The 26271-nt window shown below is 43.2% G+C and overlaps 1 protein-coding gene across 1 annotated transcript in view; it reads left to right on the top strand.

Moving 5' to 3' along the window:
• Positions 1-26271, top strand: part of cpne4b (copine IVb) — a gene marked incomplete at its 3' end in the record, with an annotated part of 40048 nt that overhangs the window by 12100 nt on the left and 1677 nt on the right. The window contains exons 3-14 of the mRNA XM_084079934.1: positions 34-105; positions 922-996; positions 1418-1501; positions 1855-1944; positions 5563-5661; positions 6618-6704; positions 7062-7121; positions 12327-12460; positions 16540-16594; positions 17166-17217; positions 18615-18748; positions 23333-23569. Of these exons, the coding sequence (XP_083936060.1) occupies positions 34-105; positions 922-996; positions 1418-1501; positions 1855-1944; positions 5563-5661; positions 6618-6704; positions 7062-7121; positions 12327-12460; positions 16540-16594; positions 17166-17217; positions 18615-18748; positions 23333-23569 (1179 nt within the window). The remainder of the gene's footprint in view (positions 1-33; positions 106-921; positions 997-1417; positions 1502-1854; positions 1945-5562; positions 5662-6617; positions 6705-7061; positions 7122-12326; positions 12461-16539; positions 16595-17165; positions 17218-18614; positions 18749-23332; positions 23570-26271) is intronic.

The following is a 26271-nucleotide window of genomic DNA, read 5'->3' as shown; positions in this document are numbered from 1 at the left end:
ACGTGTGTGTGTGTCTTTTGATGTGTATTTCAGATCGTCTCCCAGAGGAAACTGAGCAAAGCTCTGCTCAAGCAGGGAAACACTGCTGGCAAGTCTTCCATTACGGTAGGTGATCAACTACACACGCACGCACTCATGCACACACACACACACACACACACACACACACACACACACACACACACACACACACACACACACACACACACACACATAAGTCTTCCATTACGGTAGGTGATCTACTCCAGTGGTTCTCAAACTTCTTCATGCCAAGCACCCCCAAAATGATGATGTTTTTGGCCGTGGGACCACATCTGAAAAAAATATTGTGTGCAAGCAAAGATTTGAGTTAAAAATGTTCGCTTTAAAATATATATATATATATATTCAAAGGTTTGCACAAATGTTCACGATTTTTCAAAAAATAGCAGATCTACAAGCTCACAGTGAGCATGTATATCTGCTATTTTTGAATAGCCAATGTATAAAATGTGGTTAAAATGATTGTGACACTATATTATCTAATTAACTACCCCCTTAAGGACCCCTGTAGGTCCCCGGACCCCACTTTGAGAACCAATGATCTACTCAACAGACACATACACTCACCCACACACCCACACACCCACACCCACACCCACACACACACACACACACACACATACACATACACGCACGCGCGCACGCACCCACTCACATACGCACACGTCCTTGGCATAGGGATAATTAAGTTGATGATGGTATGTTCCTTTATCATCTCATTGCCCTTCGTGTTCCTCTCCCCCCTTTCACTATCTTTAACTATCTTTTCATCTACCCCTCTCTCTCTCTCTCTCTCTGTCTCTCTCTCTCTCTCTCTCTCTCTCTCTCTCTCTCTCTCTCTCTCTCTCTCTCTCTCTCTCTCTCTCTATCTCTCTGAAGGTAACAGCGGAGGAGCTGTCTGGTAATGATGATTATGTAGAACTCTCCTTCAGCGCTCGCAAGCTAGATGACAAGGTTTGTGTATGTGTGAAAGAGAACTAGCCTGGCATGGCCAGACTAAAGAGAACTAGAGAGAGACAGAGAAAGAAAGAGAGAGAGACAGACAGACAGAGAGAGAGAGGTGGGGGTTGTGAAGGGCTGTGGGACTCAGTGATGTAGCAAACACAGGCACGCACGCACACACGCACACACACACACACACCCCCCCGATTAATTATCTATACATGCTGTGCTTGGAGGGAATTAAGAGTGACGGTGAGGGTATGTGGATGAGCAGATAAACAGGTGAGGACAGACAGGAGTGGAGGTTCATGTAACAGGATTTAAAGAGAGGCCTTGGAGTGTGGATTTGCAGTGATCAAAGCTACCGCCTCTGGGATGATGTGCCTTATACTTACATCATGCCTGCGTTTCCTTCCGTCCTTCCCCTCTGAAGGATTTCTTCAGCAAGTCAGACCCCTTTCTGGAGATCTTCAGAATAAACGACGATGGCACCGGCTCCCTCGTGCACAGAACCGAGGTAACATAGACATCTACGTGGACATGCACTTACTTACACAACGTTGCTGTCGGGGCAGAAACCTCTTACCTCCATATTTTAACTTTTTGTGTTTTTTCGTAAATTAGCGCCCTACTTGATCATACTACAGCGTCACACAAAAGCATCAAAAGTAGCAGAACTGCAAGCTCGAAACACGGCGCGAAGCGACGTGTTTTGAGCTTGTAGATCTGCTACTTTTCCCGTTTTTGAATTTGAACCCTGAAAAGTAACAGTTTTGGACATATGAGGTTTCCACCTGACTGAGACAACATACGTACATGGCGGTGCTGTTGGTTAATTGTTTGCGTGTGTGTGTGTGTGCTTGCACGCAGACGGTGATGAACAACCTCAGTCCAGTGTGGAAATCCTTCAAAGTGTCCTTGAACACACTGTGCAGCGGAGATCACGACCGAGAACTAAAGGTGAGCTCAATATTTTAGACAATGCATAATTTCCTCTGAAACAGGTCCGAATGTCAACCTTAACGTCCTTCCTCCATCCTCCATGCCTCTGTCTTGCTTAGTTTGCAATTTAAGTCCTGCGGTGTCTTCAGTGCAAGGTTGTCAAACCGTATTAAATGAACTATTCCCACTGACATGTAGCCACCTGCTGTTTCCTCTGTGTGCTGAGAGAATCTTAATAATATAACCAGTGGTGGACAAAGTACTCGAGTCAAAGTATAGATAATCTTTGTCTTGGCTTTGTATTTTTTCTTTCTCTTTGTTCAAGCTTCAAGCTTCTCTGTCAAAACAAACACATAGGAACAGACTGGCCTCATGACATAATAGGACGATGTACCTCGAATCACATTGATTTAATATTGACTTGTGTCGACTCGGCACAAAAACATAGACGTGTCGTTTCGAAAGTGATGTGAATGCAGCTGAACAACCAGAAAATGGGAAAGTACTCAAGAGAATGCTGATGTCTTAGTTGCACCAACATTGTGGTTGCGAAGCAGTTCTCACTAATAAGTGTTTAAAATTGCTATTTCCAATAGGTGCAATAGGTGGTCACAAAGTTCAAGCTAGTAATGAGCTGGTGGATGTGTGCAGAGAAATACAGATTTTTAACTCATTTGCTTTTCCTTTTTTCTTTTAGTAGCCAATTATTTTTTGACATCAATTCGTTTTAGCCTTTTTTTCCTCCCAATGTAGTCGTTATTCTCCCCACACATTTCTTTTTGTTTTGCCACTGCTCTTCTCACCTGCCAGTGAGCTCAAGATATGAACATGGGTTGAATATGGGCGAAGTCGCCCTTTAACCAAAATAACGTATCATCTGGCAATCTAACCCAACAGGAAGCTATAGTAAATGACCTAAGATAACCCGCGGTTCATCTTATCTGACCCTATACCATCCATCTCCCTGAAGTTTCTCTGTAGCAAAGTTGTAAACATCTCCGCCGCAGCACTCGCACGGTCCAACGGCAGCGCAGCCACGCTTGCAAATTAAATCTGGCCAGTCAGCTGTGAACGCCCCCGACAAAGATTAAATAACAGTGACTCCAGTGAGGTGCACAAATACGTTTAGCGTGATCAAATGGAAGTGAGATTACAAGTATGAGCCGCCGCCTCACGTCAGAGCGTATCCAATTCCCGGTTATAGCCCTAGCTTGTTTTAACCCATTAAAGGCGGGAACGCATCTGTGTCATGTTAGATTTTAGCTGTGTACCACAATACGTTTTTCAGAGAACTATATAGGATTTAGAACAGTGTTTTACAACAGTAGTTCTAAAAAAAATTGCAGATCTACAAGCTCACAGCGCGTCACTTCGTGCCGCGCTGCAAGCTTGTAAATCTGCTATTTTTTAACATTTTTGAAAAATCTTGAAAGTATATATTTTTTTGCAAGTGTTTTTTTTAAACGCAAATCTCCTCATCTGGGGGGATCCCTGACACAAAATATTCTCAGATGAGGGGGCCACTGCCAAATACATATCATTTGGGGGAAAACAGATTGAGAACTACTGATTTAGAAGGCATTTGTAGAATCGTCCTCGAGTCTTAATGGGTTAAAAACCTCTCTAAAAGTCCCCCAAAACAGCCCAAGGCTGTCTGTCGACCCTGCCCCGCGTGGTTCCGTTAGGGGGCTGGAAGTTCAGAGTCAATATTTTCAGTCTGAATCATGCGCTGTGCCTTTCAGACGCCTTGTTGTTATTTGCCCAGCAGTAGGCCTATAAACCCTCACCTTTTCCAGTCCATAATGTCCCTGCGTGCGCGTATGAAAGAGAGGTGACCGAGCTCACCCCCCAAACAGTTATCCTATTTTTATTTATTTTATTTTTTTGCCATGAATAAACATGAACTCGCTCTTTACTATTCAGGAGCATCTTAACTCTGCATGGCTTCTGACAGCAGGCGAAAGGGCTGTCTCTGCACCACACACACACACACATGCATGCACACGCACGCACGCATGCATGCGTGTGTGCACGTGCGCGTAAACACACATACACACACACACACACACACACACCATCACCCTTTCCAAGGTTTTTCAAAAGTAACAGATATATACAAGCTCAAAACGCAGCACCAAGCGAAGCGGCACATTTTGCGCTTTCAGATCTGCTACTTTTGCTATTTTTTTATTTGAATCCTGAAAAGTAACAGTTTTGGACAGTTTTTCGGTTCCCCCCCGACAGAGATATATCAGAATCGATCTATCTTTCTTTCTTTCTTCCTTTCTCGTTGCTCCGCTCCAGTCTTGTTTTATACTTTGCCTCTACCTGCTGCTGTTCCCATTTATCTCCATGCTCTCTCTCTCTCTCTCTCTCTCTCTCTCTCTCTCTCTCTCTCTCTCTCCACCCATCAGTTAGTATTCACTGAACGGAACGGAGGCCCTTCACTTTTTCATTACACTGTCTAACAGAGCTCTGAGCTCTTGAAGTGGAGGCGAGACTGAATACACACACGCACGCACGCACGCACCTACACCCACAGCCACTCACACACACACGCACACACCCACGCACGCACACACACACACACACACACACACACACACACACACACACACACACACACTCGTGTGCGTGCGCTAATTTGAAATAATATACACACAGTTGTGGACAAATCACACACACTCTAGAAGATGTAGGTAGGCTTAGATCGAGTGCGGAGACAGGAAATAAGGGGATTAACTGCCACTCCTTTCCTGTAATCAGCTATCGTTGAGTCGGGTCTGACTGTCCCTCTTAGCCGCTCAAAAGGTCACTGAGCTGTACAAGGAAATGTCTTGTTTGAAAGCATTCCAGGTGGTTCATTGAGTGCAGGGACGTGTGTGTGTGTGTGTGTGTGTGTGTGCGTGCGTGTGCGTGTGTGTGTGTGCGTGTGCGTGTGTGTGCGCGTGTGTTCCAATGTGCCGACTGCTGTGTTTCTATTGACTCAAGTCATGACTTATCATCGATCGTAGAATTGAGGCCTGATTTATACCTAGTCGTGTGGCGGGTGTCGCACACACACATAAAATAGCACATCAACAAGTTCACAACGCGTGAACGACACTTTGTGAGCGTTGTAAATTGGCTGTTTTAGGCGCACGACACCGGAGCGCGGCTAAAGTGTAACTCAGGCTCCTGTGGCCTTTCAGAGAGCTGTATAGATACATTGTGTCACAATGCTCGCTGCGGTGCAGGCGGCGCTCATTCAAGCCATCAATCTTGTGTTGTACAGTACATCCTGTGAAAGAAACAAACTGTCACGCCTATGTGCACGCACGCACACGCACCCACACACACACACACGCACATGCACACACACACACACACACACACACACACACACACACACACACACACACACACACACACACACACACACACACACACACACACAGGTTTCTACAGCTGAATTCCTCTTCAGATTAATTTTTCACTGCTCCTTTGCCCCCCACCAACACTCGCTCATCAATCATTCAACATGGCATTTCCCTGTGTGTGTTCGTGTGTGTGTGTGTGTGTGTGTGTGTGTGTGTGTGTGTGTGTGTGTGTGCGTGTGTGTGTGTGTGTGTGTGTGTGTGTGTGTGTGGTTTGCAGTGCACAGTATGGGACTGGGACTCTAATGGAAAACACGACTTCATCGGGGAGTTTCAGACCACCTTTAAAGAGATAAGGACGGAACTGGAGGGCAGACAGGTACACAGACACCTGCATACTGCACACACACATGCACGCACACATGCACGCACACATGCACGCACGCACACACACACACACACACACACACACACACACACACACACACACACACACACACACACACACACACACACACACACACACACACACACACAATACCCCCCCCCCCCCCACACACAAAACCCACACACACGCACAGAAAACACACACTATTCTGGCCAAACTAGAAGGAATGTGAGTACAAAACTCCAGTCAATAAAAACGATACTGTAAACTCTCCGGGTGCATGGCTCCAAAAAGTAAATCATGTACAGAATGATTCCCAGCACTCACATTCTGTCCATTCAGGTACTTCACATTTCATGAATGAGGCAACATGACAAAGAAACATGATGCGTTTTGGCTACAAGCCTTCCTCAGCTTGAGGAAGGCTTGTTACCAACACTATTCAGGTGTGTCCCACATGCTGATGTAAACACCTATGTGTATATATGTGTATACTTTCACACACATGTGCATTAATTAGTTACCGGTAGTTAGGTTTGGAGGTTTGAAAATATGGTCACTCTAGTCTGAGGTCCCCACAAAGACAAATAGTAAGACAAATGGTGATGTGGGTGAACGGAACTATCCATGGTTCTGACCTGTACTGAACTGTCCATGGTCCTGACCTGTTGTCCAATATTACTGTACTTTCCTGCAGCTTTGTGTCCTGCCCTTGGTGGCTGGCTTCCAGAATGGTAGACTTATAAATATGACTCTGCTGCACTGTATGTCTGGGACCTGCTTCTGTGTGCGGGCGCGTGTGTGTGTGTGTGTGTGTGTGTGTGTGTGTGTGTGTGTGTGTGTGTGTGTGTGTGTGTGTGTGTGTGTGTGTGTGTGTGTGTGTGTGTGTGTGTGTGTGTGTGTGTGTGCGCTTGGGTGCGTGCATGTGTTTGTGTGTGTAATTACAGATGCAGTGGGAGTGTATAAATCCAAAATACCAGGTGAAGAAGAAGAACTATAGGAACTCTGGTACTGCCATCCTCAACCACTGTAAGGTGAGGAGACACTGCGACACTCTTTTGCTTTTTACATCTACTGTATGCTTCCATTGTATCTGCCATATCGTCGCTGTCGGGCAGATCAACCTTGTATCTCCATATTTCAACTTTTAACGTTTTTGTCCATAAATGAATGCCCTACTTCATCATACAAGTCTGTCTCACAAAAGTAGTGAAAATAGCAGATCTTGCAAGCTCGCAATGAGACGCATTGTGAGCTTGCAGATCGGCTATTTTCACTATTTTAAATATGTTATTAAAATAATAATAAAAAAGGAACGGTTTTGGACATACAAGGTTTTCGCCCGACAGGACCATAGCATGGTCTAAAGTTTTCTTTTTTTCTACTGACAGATTATAAAAATGTATTCCTTCCTGGACTACATCATGGGAGGCTGCCAAATTCAATTCACTGTAAGTATGCATGTGCCGTCTCATTTAGATTCTGCTTTGGTGTGCCCAGAAAGTTTGAAAACCACTGACTTAGATGTGCTGTATAGGGACAGGAGTAACAGGATCAGGGCAGGGCAGTGAAGACTAGTGGGAGTGAACTTGCGTACTGTACTGTATATAGGAAATCCACAAAGATACTGGTTCTCAAGGACGGGTCTGGGGGGACCACTAGCGAACCAAATGGACCCGCAATGGTCCATAAGGGTCCATAAGGGTCCATTTGGTTCCATTTGCTTCCTTGTGTACACTCTCAGAGTTAAATAAGCACTGAGGACTTAAGGGTGTAGATTGGGGTTCCAGTCAGTGATTCTCAAGTCAATCTTTTTAATTTCAAGGACCCCCAGTTTGATATGCATTAGGCCTCGGACCCCCATTTGATACCTATTTATTTTTTCTTGTAACCAAATTGTACACTCTCAGAGTAACAGACCTCTTGTAAGGGTTCATTTGGACCCCTGGTGGTCCCCGGACCTGATGTTGAGAACCAGTAGTCTTAAGATTAGATTGATTATTGGAATGACCTTATGATCGCTCAAACGTGTCACGCTCAGCTTGGGTGATTGGGTGAAGCTCCTCCATCATGACCCCTGTGCTCCGCACAGCACATCAATGCCTAGAAATATGTCTCAAATAGACAGAATGCTAATTTAGCCTTTCCTGTGATCGATGTACCTTGGCAGCATAGCAACTGTTGAGGTTCTTGGCAGCGGCATTGTGGGTAAACAAACGGAAGAAATTCGAAATAGAAACCTGTCAGAGGTAAGAAAATCATTGGTATTGAGTAGGTTGCTGGTACAGGAGTGTGCTGAGAATATTTAGTGAAATGGCGTACAGGCCAGCGTATGGAACTCCAACCTCCCCCGCCAAATCAAACTCAGCTTCTTCTATGCAACGGTAGAGTCTGTTGTCCTCTATGGCAGTGAATGCTGGACCCTGAAGCCAACCCTACAGAAGTCTCTAGACGGGTGCTACACTAGAATGTCGCGTGCAGTACTTTACATCAGCAAGAGTACACATGTTACCAACAATATGCTGTATGAGGGAATGCCAATGGGGAGCGAGAAATTAGCAGCCAGGAGAATGAGACTAGCAGGACACTGCCAAAGACATCAAGAGCTGCTAGCCAGAAAATTGGTGCTGTGGGAACCAACGCACGGACATCGGTCACGAGGACGTCCCACACTAACATATGTGGATGTACTCAAGAATGATGCAGGAGCGCAAAGTACCAACGTACTGGCCAGATGCATGGAGAACCGTGGTGACTCGAACCAACGATGGAGGGCTCGTCTGAGGACAACCTAGAGAGAGCACATTCTGGAGCCTGCAGCCTTCTCCTAATGCTGCGTTCATAAATAAAGCTACAAGCGTGCAACCACATTGCTACAGAGTCGACGAGTCGTCCGTTGAAGCTCAAGCCACAGGGAAATGGTTGACAGCAAGAGTTTATATAAAGTTTTTATAACTGGTTATTGCTTGTTCTTTTATGACATGAATTTATTTATTTAGATTGATACAGTTTTTCTTTTTTGCACTATTTATTTATTATTCTATGAATAACTTGTCTTTAACTGGGAGAAACAGGGAGAAACATAATTTTGTTTTTTTTCCCGTAACAAATGACAGATAAAGCAATCAATCAATCAATCAATCAAGACTAAAAGCACGGTGAAACAAAAACATATATGATTGATTGACGCTTCTCTGCATCACTGGAGCGAAGATTTAAAAAAAAAAGACAACTGAACTTTATTTTGTGGCATTTCACGTTCACGCCTGTCACACAGTGACAAGTTGTTGGGTGTCAGGTTGTAGCTTTATGTCACTGGTTCCCATTGAAAATGATGTGCAGCTTGATGCTTTGTCGACCACTAGTGTGAAGGCAGCATAAGATGACACCTGACATTGGCTTATGTTCAGCTGACTGTTCATTTTATTGCGCTCACTGTCCAGATAGCAAGATACACAATCTCAGATACATTCAACTAGGCAGCCACTGAGCGAGAGAAATAAAGTAATTAAGATGTATTTGCTTCTGCGGATTAGTAGCTATCCGTGACAGGCTTACTCAGGTGGTTAATTAGTGAGCAATATGGGAACCCATCGGCAAAAAGAAGAAAAAATATATAATTTTTCTCCTTTGAATTTGCCCCTGGGGGCACCGCCCAATTCCCTGTGTAGAGACTGGATGTCGGCCCGTTCGTTGTCCTTCAGCCCTCCTGGTCCGGTGGTGCTCCTGTGTTTTCATTCCTAATAAAAACAACTATACACGTTGTAATAGGAGTTGCCGACAGATTCAGCTGCGGAGCTCTGAATCTGTCTTGAGAAATTAATTAGTGAGTTATAATCGTTGTCTATATCAAACCACAAAAGCAACTCCTCAAGAGGCTCAAAATAGCGGCCGGCGATTCTGGTTGTAAGAAAATGTTCGGCACTCTGCCAAAGTGGTGGAAATCCATTTCTCTTCATATTTGTACACAGTGTCTATTCGTCGACTTGATTTCTGCAAACCTAAACAGGTTTTTTCAAAGGTTTCGGACGTCCCATTAGTTTGTGATTGTCAGGTACGACGCGTTTCCGAACGACTAAGCGGGCCATTTCAACCCGGAAGGGTCAGCTGTCACGTTAATCTGTTGCTGAGATCAATACTGAGGTCATTGGTTCAAATGCTGTGTAAGTCAAATGTCAGGGTCTTTATTATCATTCATGCAGAGATGAGGTTAGGTTTGGAATCAGTTTGGGGGTCGTCTTAGGGGAGTGGCTCTAGAGCATACTGGTGGGCTGTGAGGATATTGCAAGTGGACCCCCAACTACAGTAATTGGCGATACACGATTTTACATACGATTTTTATGACATGACATAAAAATATAAAAAAGCTGCACTATGTAACTTTCCTCTTCTACCCCGGATTTGAACCCGGTTTCCTGCGGAAGTGCTGACATTTATACCATTGAAAGTACCCACTTCAGAAAGAGGTGACGTGCATCACCTCTCCAATGACCAAAACCCACTATGGAAGCCGTCGAACTGGTGCGATCTGACGGCATCCTAGAATTTATAGGTAGGATGTGATGTCATGCGTGATGTCATGCTGTCGTGAGATTACGTCACACTGGCGTTGTGTCCATATTCGGAGTGATGCAACGTACATACAACATACTGACAAACATACTGACAACATGCTGTACGTCACACTGGCGTTGTGTCCATATTCGGGACGACCGTCTCATCGTGATGTCAGATTACGTCACACTGGCGTGATGTCAGATTACGTCACACTGGCTACATACATACATACATACAGACAACCGACATGGCGCAGGATTCAAATTGTATATATAGATATTGTATTAACATACTCTACCATACAGATTGGACAACATTTCATTTTATTAATAAAAAAAAAATCTTGTGAAAAAAGTTCCAAAACAAGTTCCACTGATCCAAGCCAGAACACAAATAAATAACCACTTAACACGGCAACCGTGTTAAGTGGTCAGATGGGTGGCCCGCGAACGCTTTTTGAGATTTTCAAGAGGGCATAACCAACTGTTCTAGAGAGGTGTCGTGGATCTATTTCAATAGAAACCAAACCGTGATACGCAGTCCCTGCCTGTCATCTCCCATATCACGGCTACTCTCTCCTGTAAATGAGGTTTCTGCATGTAGGTGCTCCATTTTAAACAGCGCAAAGCATTGTTCAGTCAGACACTTCTCCTCGAGATGAAAACCATTCATATTGCAATGATATTGGATTGTATTTGGCGGCGTGGCTCTTTGCTCCCTTGATAATGCAGAATAATTTGCACAAGCATGACAGACTATATGAGATAGCAAAACCTCCTTGAAGCAGAGCCTAAAGACACACAGTTATTACATCTACACAATATGCATAAAAAACCCTCGTATAGGGCAGAACATAAAGACATACAGAAATGAATACATGATGATACTATACATTTTATGAACCTGGGTTGAATTAAATGTTTTCATTTAAAGGGATAGTTCACCCACAAAATGTCTTTTTTTCTATCGACTAGTCACCCCATGGAGACTTGAATTCATGGATATTTTTTTGTTAAGCCAATAAGCCAATAATTTGATGACTGGCAGCGGTTCCGGTAGGAGACACAAAGAGTCTCCTTTGTGTCTCCTACCGGAACCGCTGCCTACCGGTCCGCTGGTCATCAAATGATTGGCTTAGGAAAGAAATATCCATGAATTCAAGTCTCCATGGGGTGACTAATCGATTATTTTGGGTGAACTATCCCTTTAACAGATGACATGCCGTCATAGAGAGAAAACCTAAATGCTACTGCAGGAGGAGGCTGGGGAGGTGGAGGGAGTTTGATCACTGATAAGCTGTCATTGCGGTAGCAGCAGCGAGATATATTTAATATGAAAGAAGTGAATGTCGGCCCTCCTAAATAGACGTCATAGATTGAACCATTAGGATTGTGGCTGTGTGATGATGTGTGATTAGGCCGTTATGAGTGTTCTGTGCCTGCCTGAACTACAGCGATTGCCGCATTTTCATCACAATGTGCGTTTTGATGAATCTGCACATTTGCCTATTAGCACAGTGAACAGTCCTCTGTGACTCCACATAATTTACGTGGTCATTCGAGCTGTGTGTGTGCCTGTGTCCATCAGCCCTGTGTGTGTGTGTGTGTGTGTGTGTGTGTGTGTGTGTGTGTGTGTGTGTGTGTGTGTGTGTGTGTGTGTGTGTGCATGCGTGCGTCTGTTTTAGAGATAGCCTGCACTTTCGACCCTAGCGTAGAGGAAGCTTTTATGACCAAGGTCATTAAATACCAACCACTTCTACATGCCATCTCAGAGATTGGCTTTTTATATTTGGTAGCCTAGGACATAACCACAGACTGGTTGTTAGAGTATTTCAACAACTTGGGATTCCCAAAAAGGAGGCAAAGAGGCTGGAAAAGTACTGTGCTATCCCTGCCATAATTGGTAGCGCCACATATGTCCGGAGACACTACTTATACCCATACTGAGTGATATGCTTATTTTATCATGAAGACACATGCCATGATTTTGTGAAGGTAACCTTAACTGTACATATATAATATTTGTGTCCTTGAATGCTCTCCTTTATGTGAACACAAATAAATTGTTAAAATGTGTGTGTGTGTGCATGTGTGTTCCAGGTGGCGATAGACTTCACGGCATCAAACGGGGACCCCAGGAACAGCTGCTCCCTCCACTATATTCACCCCTATCAGCCTAACGAGTATCTCAAAGCTCTGGTGGCAGTAGGGGAGATCTGCCAAGACTATGACAGGTACAAACCACTACAACAACCTTAAAAGCCCTATTTTATGCTTTGTCACTCGGTTCTGCAAGCAACATCATGTATCACTCTCAAGTTGTACTACAGTCACGAATTGTGGCAAAATCTGACACGATGCGATTCCCCTGTTTTTAATTTAGTCATTTTTCAACGCTCGGGTAGTCGTGCCGTTTTTTTCACTCCCAACTCGCAATGGGTTGACACACACGTCCGCTCAGAACATTTAAAACAAGGCAGGCGCGCCACCAGAAGTGCGTTGGAGGCCCGAGCAAGCCGCTGTGGTGAGCGAGTAGTTGCTAATCAGCGCCTTTGGAGTTGCATACCTATACGCTTGGAATTGTAAATCAACCGTCCTCGTCAACATGCTACGAGTTAGGACCGTCCTGTTGCACCAGTATCTGCCGCATTTTTCAAATCCTGTCCCAACTTATCACCCATTTTGATGCAATGTGTGAGAATGTGTTGCTGCAAGCTAAGTCTGTTTGTCAGTGTGTGTGCGTGCGTCCGTGCGTCCGTGCGTAATTTATTAAAACGCTTATCATGAGGATTTAAAAAAGACTTTAAACTAGTGATTGAAAACATTAAATGTTTACTAAGTATAATAAAATAAAGTTTAAAGTCAGGACAAAACCTCTTCCAGCTCTATTGAGAGATTATATTGCGACCGGTAGAAGTTGAAATAGCGACATCTGCTGGGCCATTAATGCATGCTGTAAGAGAACCCGGAAGAGAGCTTCAATTCCAGCGCCGATTCCTCTGGGCTTGGTCCAGAGATGATATCCTAAATATCCAGGACATGTTCACCTACAGTATATGCCCTCCATGCCCAAAATAGGGACTCCAGGTTGGAAGTGTTTAATCAATCATCCTGTCACATAGCTGTTGGAGCCACATTTGAGACATTTTAGAGGCATACTGTATGGCGTATGATATTGTAGTCCTGGGAAGGACAGGTGATCTGTTTTCTGATTTTAACAAGCGTCATCCTACTGTATACACTGTCAGCTAAGACATTATTTTCAATGAAGGTGAGATAAGATGGACCTTAACAACTCAACTATCAACTTAACGTATTGATCGCCCAGGTGAAATTGGGCATGGTAAAATGGGAGACATATCCCTGTCAAGGACAAAGCTTTATCCATTCACTGTCTCTGCAACCAGGTGTCCTTCAGGCTGTGCCCTGCAATCCATCAATTATCACTCAATAATATCAACATGATTGATTGCGGTGTCTGAAGGACACTCGGTTTCCGCTACACTTAAATCCGGTATTGATTTTCAACACTCGATGTTGCGGTCAAAATAATACCCCCCGGCAGTAATTATTGTCACGGCTAGGCGTGTTGAAGGGCAAAGGTGAAACATTCAAAATCACTTGGCTCTCGTCTCTCTTGTAAAATAGCACTTTTTTCCCAAGAGCACTTCCATTCTTTTTAAAGTGAAGATGTTTATGCTTATTTCTTTAATTTTGTATTAAGCACTTAAAGCCCGATATACTTCGTCGTATAGATCAGTATGACAAAATTAGTGGTTAATAATTGTTATTATAATTTTCACCAACATAATTGGGGTTATCATTTCAGTCATAACCGTGCAGCTCTACAGTACATGTAAGGGAACAGGGTGTTTTTCCCCTTTCATCTGGTGATCAAGGCTTGTTAATATGAATTGTGAGAGAGGCACTGTAATAAAACTGTAATGTATTCATAACCGATAATATTGACATTGTCAGCACTGTCAGCAGCTTCCATTAGGTATCCGTTCCGATGCATAAAGAATAGTATAATATTCTCATCATGAACTCTGGAAAAAACAGTGAGACATACCTCACTCAATATTTGAAGTATAAAAATAACACTTCTTTGCCCCCAGTGCGCAGAATTCAAAACATGTTTTCAGAGATATGGCAGCTGATTTGTGTGGAGAAACGATACGTGCTGAAGTGCGCAGCACATCCATTACAGTAGTCGTATCTACTGACAATAAAACAAGGACATAAAACACATACTGTCTGCCTAGAATTCGATCGGCTGAGTCTCAGCCAGAAATTGCTTTGCTTCTGGAGAGTAGGAATCCAGCTGTGAGCTGTCAGCTGAAGGCTACTGTTTCATCTGCAACACACACGCACGCACGCACGCACGCACGCACGCACGCACGCACACACACACACACACACACACACACACACACACACACCGAACCGCAAACCAGCACTCTGCCACTTCCAGTGGTGGACGCTAACCAAGTACATTTACTTGAGTACTGTACTTAACTTTACTTGAGTATTTGTATTTTCGGATACCGGATGACTTTCACTGCACTACATTTCAAAGGCAAATATTGTGTACTTTTGTCTCCACTACATTTCTAGGAAGGGAAAAAGTACATTGTGAATTAACCACTTAAGCCCTATTTTAATGATAGTGAAAATTGCAGATCTACACGCTCACAACGCATTGCAATGCGACGCGTTGTGAGCTTGTAGATCTGCTATTTTCGCTCTTATTTATATTATTTGAAAATGTCTGGAAAATCTTTGAAGGTTTCGGGGGAAATGTCAACATTTGAATACAGCAATGCATTGACAATAAAAAGAAAATGTACTTTGTAATTTGTACTTTTGAATACTTAAGCATTCTTAAAAGCAAACACTCCAGTAGTTTAACTCAAGTACAAATTTGACAGAGCAACTTTCACTTAATATTTGACCAGGAGTATCTATACTTTGACTCAAGTACTGGACTTGAGTACTTTGTCTACCACTAGCCACTTCTGTGACGGTGTGTACTGTATCCACATGCACCAAGAGGCCATTAGAATGACCCCAAGCAAGGCTCAAGTTCAAACCACTTAAGCCCTAAAGACTTCCCTCACGATAAAGTACATGGCCCACTTGCCCCCTTGTCTCAGGTCCTGGCAGTGTTATTTTATAGTTTAGTCTTTGAGCACTTAGAAAAGCGCTATATAAATCCCAGATATTATTATTATTACAAAAATAAATACGATACGATATTACCTTATGATCGGCTCACACTGAAATGTGTCTTGTATGCCATTGGTTCTCAAAGTGGGGTCCGGGGACCCCCAGGGGTACTTCAGGGGGTTCCAGGAGGTCCCCAGCTAAATGATGGATAGTTAGGAACCAAATGGACCCTTATTGGTCTGTAACTCTGAGAGTGTACAGGTCCATTTGGTTCCATTTGTACACTCTCAGAGTTAAATTAACATTGATTTTACAATATGAGATTGGGGTCTCAGAGATAGAGATGCCATTAAATGGGGTCCGTTGCCAAATGCATGTCAAACTGGGGGTCCTTGAAATTAAAGTGGTGGAGAATCACTGCTAGAGCCGTGATTCTTCTCTTATGGGGGTCCGCGGGCTAATAAGTGTCAATGGGGGGGTCCTTGACATGAAAACGTTTGAGAACCACTGTTGTATGCAACACATAATTGACACATTTGACATAACACAGAAACACATACTGTACATAAAGACATGAAGACAAGAGCAATGTCAGCCTACCCCTACAGACTCTATAAATTAAGCCTCAAAGTCGACTGATGAGGACAAAGGACTTCTTCAGTCTGACCATAAAATGTAATAAAAAAAAACGCTGATGGAACGCTCTGTGTCTTCAACACTGTTTAGAATGCTGTGCAGTAGGACGATCAATGAGATTAATTTGATTGGCGTGCGGTGTAATGGAGTGTCAAACATCGTTTGGCGTAAAGTATGGTTTTTATGGATGCATATTGGCACAAGTACAGCATTCATAAACGCCATTCGATGAGGCGAAATATTCCAGAGTGTTCTCCCTTCCCCTCCCATCTTAAACTCCAGCCTGTGGCATCCTATGTGTTTCCACCTGTCGTGAAATTCTGGATCAATCAGTAATTGCTGAGGCAATAGGAGGACACTATTCTAGGTGGTGATGGTTATGCACAGATCAGTGGTAAGGTAGTTCATATCATAATGTATTATATAAGTACTATAAGTGATGGTAAAATATAAAACACCCATAATAGCATAACATAATTTCTTCCTCACACCCCTCTCTACTTTCTAGCGATAAAATGTTTCCCGCGTTTGGTTTTGGAGCACAGATACCGCCTGATTTCAAGGTAAGTAAAAGACATGTGTTGTTTTACATCTGCATGTGTGTCTATTGAGAGATGGTTCTCAAAGTATTCAGCAAATTTAATTAATTTAGCATCATAATCATTTTAACCACTTTATCCATTTATACATTGGCTATTAAAAAATAGCAGATGTACAAGCTCACAGTGCCTCACCTTGTGCCGTGTTGTGAGCTTATACAGCTGTTATTTTTGAAAAAATATTTAAATACAATTTTGAATTATTTTTACATAAATCTTCCTGGCAAAACCTTTTCAGATGGGGGTCCGCGGCAAAATATATATCAATTTGGGGGTCCTTGACATGAAAAAGTTTGAGCACCAGTGCTGTATAAGAGGTGGTGGGGGAGACCGGGGGTGATGATGTTGAACTGTTATTTTTTGGGGGGGAAGATCTGTGTGGGCTCTTTTGGATCCACAAATGAGCGTGTAGCCTGTAGTGAGATTGCACCTGTCAGCCTGTAAATTGAAAATGTTTGCGTGTTGAATGTTTTGGCCTGGGCCATTAATAACACACAGCTGTGATCTCCATCCATCCCCTGCTTCCTTCCTCAAGGTGTCACACGATTTCGCGGTGAACTTTGACGAAGACAATCCAGAATGTGCTGGTGAGTGGCACACATGCGCACGCACACCCACACACACACGCACACGCACACGCACACGCACACGCACACGCACACGCACACGCGCACGCACACGCACACGCACACGCACACTCGCGCACACACACACACACACACACACACAGCTGTCACTAACACACGTTAATGCATATTAAGATGTCGTGACGCCACCTATCTCATTTCTCTCTGTCAACCCCATACCTCTTCCTCTATCTCTCTCACGCACATTACAACACACACACGCACGCACGTGCACGCGCACGCACGCACGCGCACACACACACACACACACACACACACACACGCATCACTCACACGTTAACGCATAATAAGCTGTCGCCGAGCGGCGTCTCTCATTTCTCTCTGTCATGGCCGTATCTTTTCCTCTATATCTCTCTCTGTCTCCTTTCATGTGTCTTTCTCGCACACTAGAGTGAGTGTACCGCATACCACACACACACACACACACACACACACACACACACACACACACACACGCACACACACGCACACACGCACACAGACCCATGGACTTCTGGGCGATTTGTCCTTATGCAGCAGGAAGTCCTTTTGGCTGTAAAAAGAGACAACACTCATCTGTATGTGTGAAATGGACCACTCTGCTCTCACACACCGCCACAGAGGTGTGTGTGTGTGTGTGTGTGTGTGTGTGTGTGTGTGTGTGTGTGTGTGTGTGTGTGTGTGTGTGTGTGTGTGTGTGTGCGTGTGCGGCGTGCGTGTGTGTGTGTGTTACTAAATGTAATATAGAATTTCAGAAACAGAAGTGAGTGAGAAGTCAACCATTTTCCTTGTCCTCACAAGAGAAATTGATTGTTTTATGGTTTTAAGGATTAGTCAGTTAGAGGTTATAGGTTAAGACTGTTTGATCCACAGAGGCATTAACCCATTAAGACCTGGAACGCATCTGTGTCACTTTAGATTTCTTTGGCTATTCAAAAACAGCAGATATACAAGCTCATAGCGCGGCACCGAGTGCCGCGCTATGAGCTTGTAGATCTGCTATTTTGGGATTTTTTTCAAAAAACTGTTAGGATTAAGATTTTTTTTTAAGAATCGCCTCAGGTCTTAAAGGGTTAAAGTCTCCAGTGTCCTTGGGCATAATCATGTACCGTACAAATCGTTGGTGTCGGGCAGAAACCTCCTATCGCTCCATATTTAAACTTTTTGTGTTTTTTCCGTAAATTAACGACCTGCTCGATCATACTACAGCGTCACATAAAAGCATCAAAAGCAGCAGATCCACAAGCTCAAAACGAGCTTGTGGATCTGCTGCTTTAGCTATTTTTTTATATGAATCCTGAAAGTGTGTGTGTGTGTGTGTGTGTGTGTGTGTGTGTGTGTGTGTGCGCGTCTTGCAGGGATCCAAGGAGTGGTGGAGGCGTACCAGAACTGCCTGCCTAAGATCCAGCTGTACGGACCCACCAACATCGCCCCCATCATCCAGAAAGTGGCCTCGTCCGCCTCCGAAGAGATGCACACCAAGGAGGCCATGGTGAGAGACAGAGATGACAGAGCCAAACAGACAGACAGATAGATGACAAAACATTTAGATGAGACGAGAGAGAGAGAGAGACAAACAGACTTTGTTTGGTTGCCTATGCTGTTTTTATGCCATGTTTTTAAACCCTGTAGCACTCTGAGATTCGCAAGAATATAAAGTGCTTTATAAATAAAATGCATTATTATTATTATTAGATGAGAAGAGGTAAAAGAGGGAGGGGGTGAAAGACAAAGAAAGGCAGGACAAGAAAAGTGTATTTGCAAGGAACATTCAATGGCAATTGAAAGTATGCTTTACACCTGCTGTTCCCAAACAGATTAGAACATTGTTTTCTCTCTCAACAGTAAACAGACCAACATATACAGTATCGTAGTAGTAGTAGTGTGTACAGGGTATCTGCATTTATACATTTCTAAAGTTACAATTGAATGACTTTTAAGGCCTTTCTAATACCAAATTGTCAAATATTTTGTAAGAAAGCGGCAAACACTGTGAACATAGCCGATCTGCGAGGTGTAGCGGCTAGTTTCACAATATTTATCTGTGGAACCGAATCAAACTAAATGCAATACCTAAAATTCCAAGTGCTTGTCAGGTTTGGGGGCGGGGGGGGGGTCCCCAGTTCAAATGTAATTATTTTGGGGTGTTGCTGCCTAACAAGGTTGAGAACCACTGCTTTACACTATTGTACTTTAAGCATTAAGAGTTAAGACACAGCATTAAGAGTATAATAAGTGCAAAAGAAACACATTATAAAAGGACATTTGAGGTTATTAGATTTGAAAATAAAAATAAGCTAATAAAACTGAGAACAGTGGGCTCAAGAAATGTATCAAAAACCTCAGCAAAAAAAGCAGTGGCAAAACAGAAAAGTCAGCTTTAAGCTTTGTTGTAGAAGAACTGAGAGATGTACTGTATCAGATCAGCAGTTTTCTGGGAGTTTGTTGCAGATACGTATTGTGTGGTGGTGCATACAAATGAAACGCTGCATCTCCACATTTTGTTTTGTCTCTGGGTTCAAAGAAAGCAGATGTCTGGGTGGTTCATAACAAGAAAGATCAAAAATGGATTTGACCCTGAACCATTTCAGTGCTTTATAAACCAACAGTAGTATTTTGAAAGCAATTATGAACTGGTCGAGCTCACTGTCCTGTCGGAGGGGTGGGGAGGTGGGGTTGGGGGGGGGAGTTGGAGGCTGCTAACGAGCGAAAACAAGCCAAGTTTGCCGACCTGGGGATGGAGTGCGGGGAGGCTGGCAGTGGTGTAAAGTAACTAAGTACATTTACTCAAGTACTGTATTTAAGTACAATTTTGAGGTTTACTGGAGTATGTACAATTGTCTATACTTTTACTTCTACTCCACTACATCTCAGAGCCAGATATTGTACTTTTATTCCACTACAATTATTTGAAAACTTTAGTTACTAGTTCCTTTGCAGATATACATTATTACATTATAAAACATACATTAACCACTTTAGCCCTATTTTATACCAAGGCTATTTGAAAATATACAAGCAATCTACAAGCGCACAATGCATCGCATCGTGACGAGTTGTGAGCTTGCAGATCTGATATTTTCAAACGTTTTTGTACTTTTACTTTTGGTACTTTAAGTACATTTTGATACAAGAATGGCATTAATTTGGAGCGTGACTTTGGCTCTGCCTCCCTCAGCATCTCCCACGCCTCTCGAAGTTAAATTAACTCTCAGGATTTCACGGTGTACCAACTACAAACATCACAGTCGCTCTCCAGTGTACTGGTGTGAGCTTTATTCAAATTGGAATACAAATAAGTCCGCACTGACAGCAGCTAATAATAATAATAATAGTGATAAACTTTATTTGTATAGCACAAATAAAGTGTCACTTTCATGACATCAAAAGCAGCCCAAAGTGCTTTACATAAAAAGAACAAAATGAGAGCAAAAGAAAATTTTACTCAACATAAAACAACAATCTAAAAAAACTAAAACATGATCAAGAATAATAAAATAGATAGCAAAATCAAGTTAACACTAGGAGAAAATAGTAAGAACAAAACAAAGGAATCAACTAAATCTAATTAATTCATTTAATGGAGATTGTTCCAAACCGTCGGCCCATTGAAGCAGAAAGCTGCTGTGCCATGTTTTTTTTCTATAATTCATATTTGGCACAATGAGTCAGCACTAGCTGTCTGTGCAGACTTATTTTATTCTTGTTACGTATCTTTTTTTGTCCTGCACCAGCGTTCACATGGATGTGTTGTGCATAACAACTGCTTTTGATTCTTTATTCAAATTAGCTTGACTTACTTAAGCCCTTTGCTCCTCCAGGGTACATCAGTTGGTTTTTAGCGGTTCTTTCGAGATCTCCCCAGTTGAGCCCACTCTCTGCTATTTCTGCCTCGACACTTCTTCTCCAACTGTTCCTGGGGCGACCTCGTTTTCCTTTTCCCTTGGTGGTTCCATTTCAGGGCTTGTCGGGTGATGTTTGTAGCAGGTTTTCTGAGGGTGTGGCCAATCCAACTCCACTTTCTCTTTTGGATTTGTAAATCAATGGGATCCTGACTTGATCTTTTCCACATGGTCCACATTGCTTACTTTGTCTCTCCACCAGATGTGTAGGATTCTCCTGAGACAGGTGTTGATGAATGTTTTTTGTTGTTCTCCAAGTCTCAGATCCAAATTCTCAAATTAGCCCTCAGGGACAATGACCATGCCACTTTCAGCGACATCAGAGCCACATAGCAGCCATTTCTTTGCCCACCCTTCCTATAGGGCTGTCACGTTGGTCATGTCATTTAAAATTGCAATTCATTGTCATACAAGACTTTGACAGGGGAATTGCAGCCTCCTGAAGGTGTTTTTTTAGGGCAAATTCCACATTTTTGTTGCATAGCATGAGAAAGAGTTCATTCCCTTGTTTGTGCCAAATCTGGGTTGAACATGATCAATGGAGCTGCTTCTGGTGTCACCACCAGTGGGCTCTGCTATTAGTTCTGTTCCCCATGGTGGGGTTGTTATTGTATATCTATCTCCCTGCTCTTAATGGTTAATGATGGTTGTCTAATTGTGCTGAGCTGGGAGAAAAATGTAGCAGAGCCTGAACGCCAAGATCAAATATTATATTCACACTGTATTTACATTCTATAATAAATGATTGGTTCAATCTATTCGTGAGTTATCTGACTGAATTGCGATTAATGATTCATAGTTAGGGTAAGTGACATTTTCTCATTAAACTAAGTGTTAAATAGCTCTATATTCTGATAGTAATCATTGCTATACACAGTGTTTCTCCAGTGACAGGCGTCTCCCTGTCTCTCCGGCTCTCTTCAGTAAGGAGAAACTGCATTTTCAGGTCAGGACACCAATTTTATCCAATCAGGAGAAAGAACTCAGGATAAACAAGTGAAATTGGAAGTGGGGACACAGTAAAATGAGCAGACAAAATTGGAATTGGAACACTATCAAATTGAAGTTGATAAATGGGTACTCTCTCCTGATTGGATGAAATAGGCAATCCACCTGAAATTGTGTTTTCTGTTTATTACAGAGCTGGGAGAAGGGGAGACCCTCTGGACTCTAGTCTATAGCAATGAATACTATCAGAATATAAAGTTTTAACTTTTAACAAAAACAACTTTTGGCATTAAACTTTGGAACATACAGTATAAATACAAATTACTTTTATGCATTGTGAACAAAACTTGCACAGGGCAGATATGACAAATAAATTGTAAATGCAAAGCCTATAACTTTTTTTTTTTACTTAACATTTTTATCCCACGATTTTGTAACCCCATTTTTTACACCCAGTGCCAATTGTCTATGTAATCCTGGGCACTACCTTCCCTCTGCCAACCTAGGGAGGCCAGGGCCGAGCTCATGCCTCCTTCAATGCATGAGAGCCAACTGACCTTCTTGTCACCTGACAGGGGGGAGTTTCCCTGGTTGGACGTAGCGCGTGGAAGGAACACGTTATTCCAACCAGTTCCTTTCCCCTCCATCAGGCGCTGGCCAGGGGGAGGCAGTAGAGTGACCAGGATTACTGCATGTTTTTGTGAGGGTACCTACCCTAGGGAACACGGGGAGAACATGCAAACATGTTCACAGAGCAAAGCCTATTACTGAAATAGACAGACAATAATCCAAAATGAATAATATACCAAAACAGTAATAATGATCTGGAAAAATGACAACACTATTAATTCCATCCAACTGTTCTTATACAGATTCATGGAAATTATTGTAACGATTATGCAAAAATCATTGTGATCAGAAGACTATGTAATAAATCGTGACAGGGCTACCCGTTCCCTATCTCTGTCTCTCTCTCTTTGATTTGATTTGATTGATTTGACAGTATTAACCATACAAAATGTCAAGTGTACAGGTTAAAGCCATCGAGGATAAAACACAGTGAGGACCACCTTATGTGAGGTGGTCCTCACATAAAAACAAGCCTAATACAACTAAGTACGTTAAATAAACGCTTTCGTAACAAAAGACGTAACATATCAGAAGAACACAAAAACATATGTCTCGTCATCTCTCGTTCTCTCTCTCGCCCATTCATTCATTCACAGGAGTACTTCATCCTGCTCATCCTGACGGACGGCGTCATCACGGACATGGCGGACACGCGGGAGGCCATCGTGCACGCCTCCCACCTGCCCATGTCCGTCATCATCGTGGGCGTGGGCAACGCCGACTTCACCGACATGCAGATCCTGGACGGCGACGACGGCATCCTGCGCTCGCCCAAGGGCGAGCCCGTCCTGCGAGACATCGTCCAGTTCGTCCCCTTCAAGGACTTCAAGCATGTAGGTGACATCAAGGCTATGTGATAGAAGAAGGTATAGGGTCAGTCCACGGGCCAGTCAGGCGCCATTGACGCGCATGGGAGGCAAAACTGGATCCGGAAGTTCGGTGAAATACATTTGAGTCAATGTATTTCAAACACTATTTCTGAACGATTGTGTCCTTTGTCAGTTAATCGGTTCAGGAATATAAAAGAAGACACATCACAAGTCCTTTTCTAATCACTTGTTTCTCAATGTGCACAGTGTATAATTTTATCGAGGCTATCTAAACAGCGCCTTGTGTCGCTTCTGGCTCGGCAGTATCGCGAGATTTAGTTGTCAGGCTTGCGTTGTCTCGTGATACTTTGGCACGTTCAGAAACATAAGTTGTGCTCTTTAGATACCTCAATAAAATGATACAGTGTACGCATCGAAAAAGCAACACAGAAGAAAACAATGTGTAATATGTCTTCTTCTATTTTCCTCCGCCGAGTATTTCACAAAGGTCACAGTCGTTCAGAAATAGTGTTTTTTTCATGAGCTGGTCCACCTGTCTCTCATTGACTCCAATGTATTCCACGGCTGCAGTTTGCCTCCCAGTGCGAGGAAACTGCCGGCTGGAATTGCTGGATAGCGAAAATGACGTAGATGACCGTACCTTCTTTTTAAGTACCTTGGGTGACAGTGGGAGGGGACAGTGGGGTGCATGAGGGACTGGTAAAAGAAGAAAAAAACATAGGGATGGGGGACATTTTCTTAACCACTAAAGCCCTATACTATATATATACTTCTTTGTACAACAAATAGCAACAATAGCACTGACAACGCATGCTGACAATGCATGTGATGCGACCCACCAGTGTAACCATATTATAAATGTATGTGATGAATGTGTGTAGTGGAATTAATGTGTGCGTGTGCGTGCGCGCGTGTGTGCGTGTGTGCGTGTGTGTGTGTGTGTGTCCACTGGTTTATACTGTGTGCATAATGCATATACTGCATGTATATAGTACATGTATATAGTACATATATACTGTATATACAGTATGTGTATAATAAGCCAGCCATTGTGGAAGCCTGCTGCTGCTGCTGTGTCTATCTCTTGTTATTCTGCAGGGTTTCCCAAACATCTCCTCAGGGAGGAGCAGAGCAGTAGTGCAGCAACAGCATATGGAAAGACAGTGGTCTGTCTGTGTGTGTGTGTGTGTGTGTGTGTGTGTGTGTGTGTGTGTGTGTGTGTGTGTGTGTGTGTGTGTGTGTGTGTGTGTGTGTGTGTGGTGTACAATGGTGTAAAAAGTACTTAAATTCTTTACTTAAGTAAAAGTACCAATACTGCAATATAAAAATACTCTGTTACAAGTAAAAGTCCAGAATTAAAAAATAATAATTGAGTAAAAGTACAAAAGTTTTGGCATCAAAATGTACTTAAAGTACCAAAAGTAAAAGTACTAAATATTTGAAAATAGCCGATCTACAAGCTCACAACGCGTTGCCATGCGACGCGTTGTGAGCTTGTAGATCTGCTATTTTCAAATAGCCTATGTATAAAATAGGTTTAAAGTGGTTAATGTATGTTTCATTATATCATAATTTATATCTGAAAAGTAACTAGTAACTAAAGTTTTCAAGTAAATGTAGTGGAGTAAAAGTGATGTAGTGGAGTAGAAGTAAAAGTATTGGAAATTGGAAATACTGAACTAAAGTACAAATACCTCAAAACTGGGGACCCCCTGGAACCCCCTCAAGTACCCCTGGGTGTCCCCGGACCCCACTTTGAGGACCAATGGTCTACACATGGGATCAATCGATCTTTTTTTTTTTTTACTTAAGTAAATGTACTGTGCTTGTTGAGCTAGTCAGAAAACATCAGCTCGCTGTGTGTGTGCGTGGGTGTGTGGGGTGTCTGTACGTCTCTCTGGAGGCCTTAATTGTCACTGACTTCGACAGCGCTTGGCTGACTCTGTTATGGTGACTCTGGTCTGTGACAGGGTGAGAAAACAACCAATTACATCCAGGCTAAATGGCGCGAGAGAGAGAGAGCGAGAGAGAGAGAGAGAGAGAGAGAGAGAGAGAGAGAGAGAGAGAGAGAGAGAGAGAGAGAGAGAGGGGGGGAGCGAGAGAGAGAGAGAGAGAGAGAGAGAGAGAGAGAGAGAGAGAGAGAGAGAGAGAGATCATGGATGTGTGCCAGATGAAAAAGAAATAAAAAAAATCCACAATAAAGGGATGGAAGGAAAGAAAACGGATACAATCAATAAACAGAAAGAATTAGAAACAAACAGGAAGAATAATTCGTCCTCCACTGGGCGAATGGAGGAATGATGAGGAGGTTTAGAGGGATGGAGAAAGAGGGGGGGGGGCTGAAAGGCAGCGGGCGAGACAGAGAGAGAGAGAGAGAGAGAGAGGGGGAGAGGGAGAGAGGGAGGGAGAGAGAGAGAGAGAGATGAAGGCGACGAGAGTCGCGTATTAAAAAGAGGAAACAGGACACATCTGCTAAAGACAAAAGGGAGCGAGGGAGTTTGTGACAGAGGTGGGGAGGTAATTTTCTGGTCCGTCGTTCCTTTTCAGAGGGGATTAGCAGGACAAAGTGGCCGTGTGACAGGCGGAGTGAGGGGAAACAGGTAGATAGGGGAGAGAGAGAGGGGACAGGGGGAGAGAGAATGAGGAGAGAGAGAGAGAGAGAGAGAGAAAGAGGCAGGAAGGATGGAAATGAGAGCAGGGAATTA

Source organism: Gymnoscopelus microlampas (assembly GCF_963454915.1).
Source record: "Gymnoscopelus microlampas genome assembly, chromosome: 15".
Lineage (NCBI taxonomy): Eukaryota > Metazoa > Chordata > Actinopteri > Myctophiformes > Myctophidae > Gymnoscopelus > Gymnoscopelus microlampas.
This window is presented reverse-complemented; position numbering and strand designations above follow the sequence as displayed.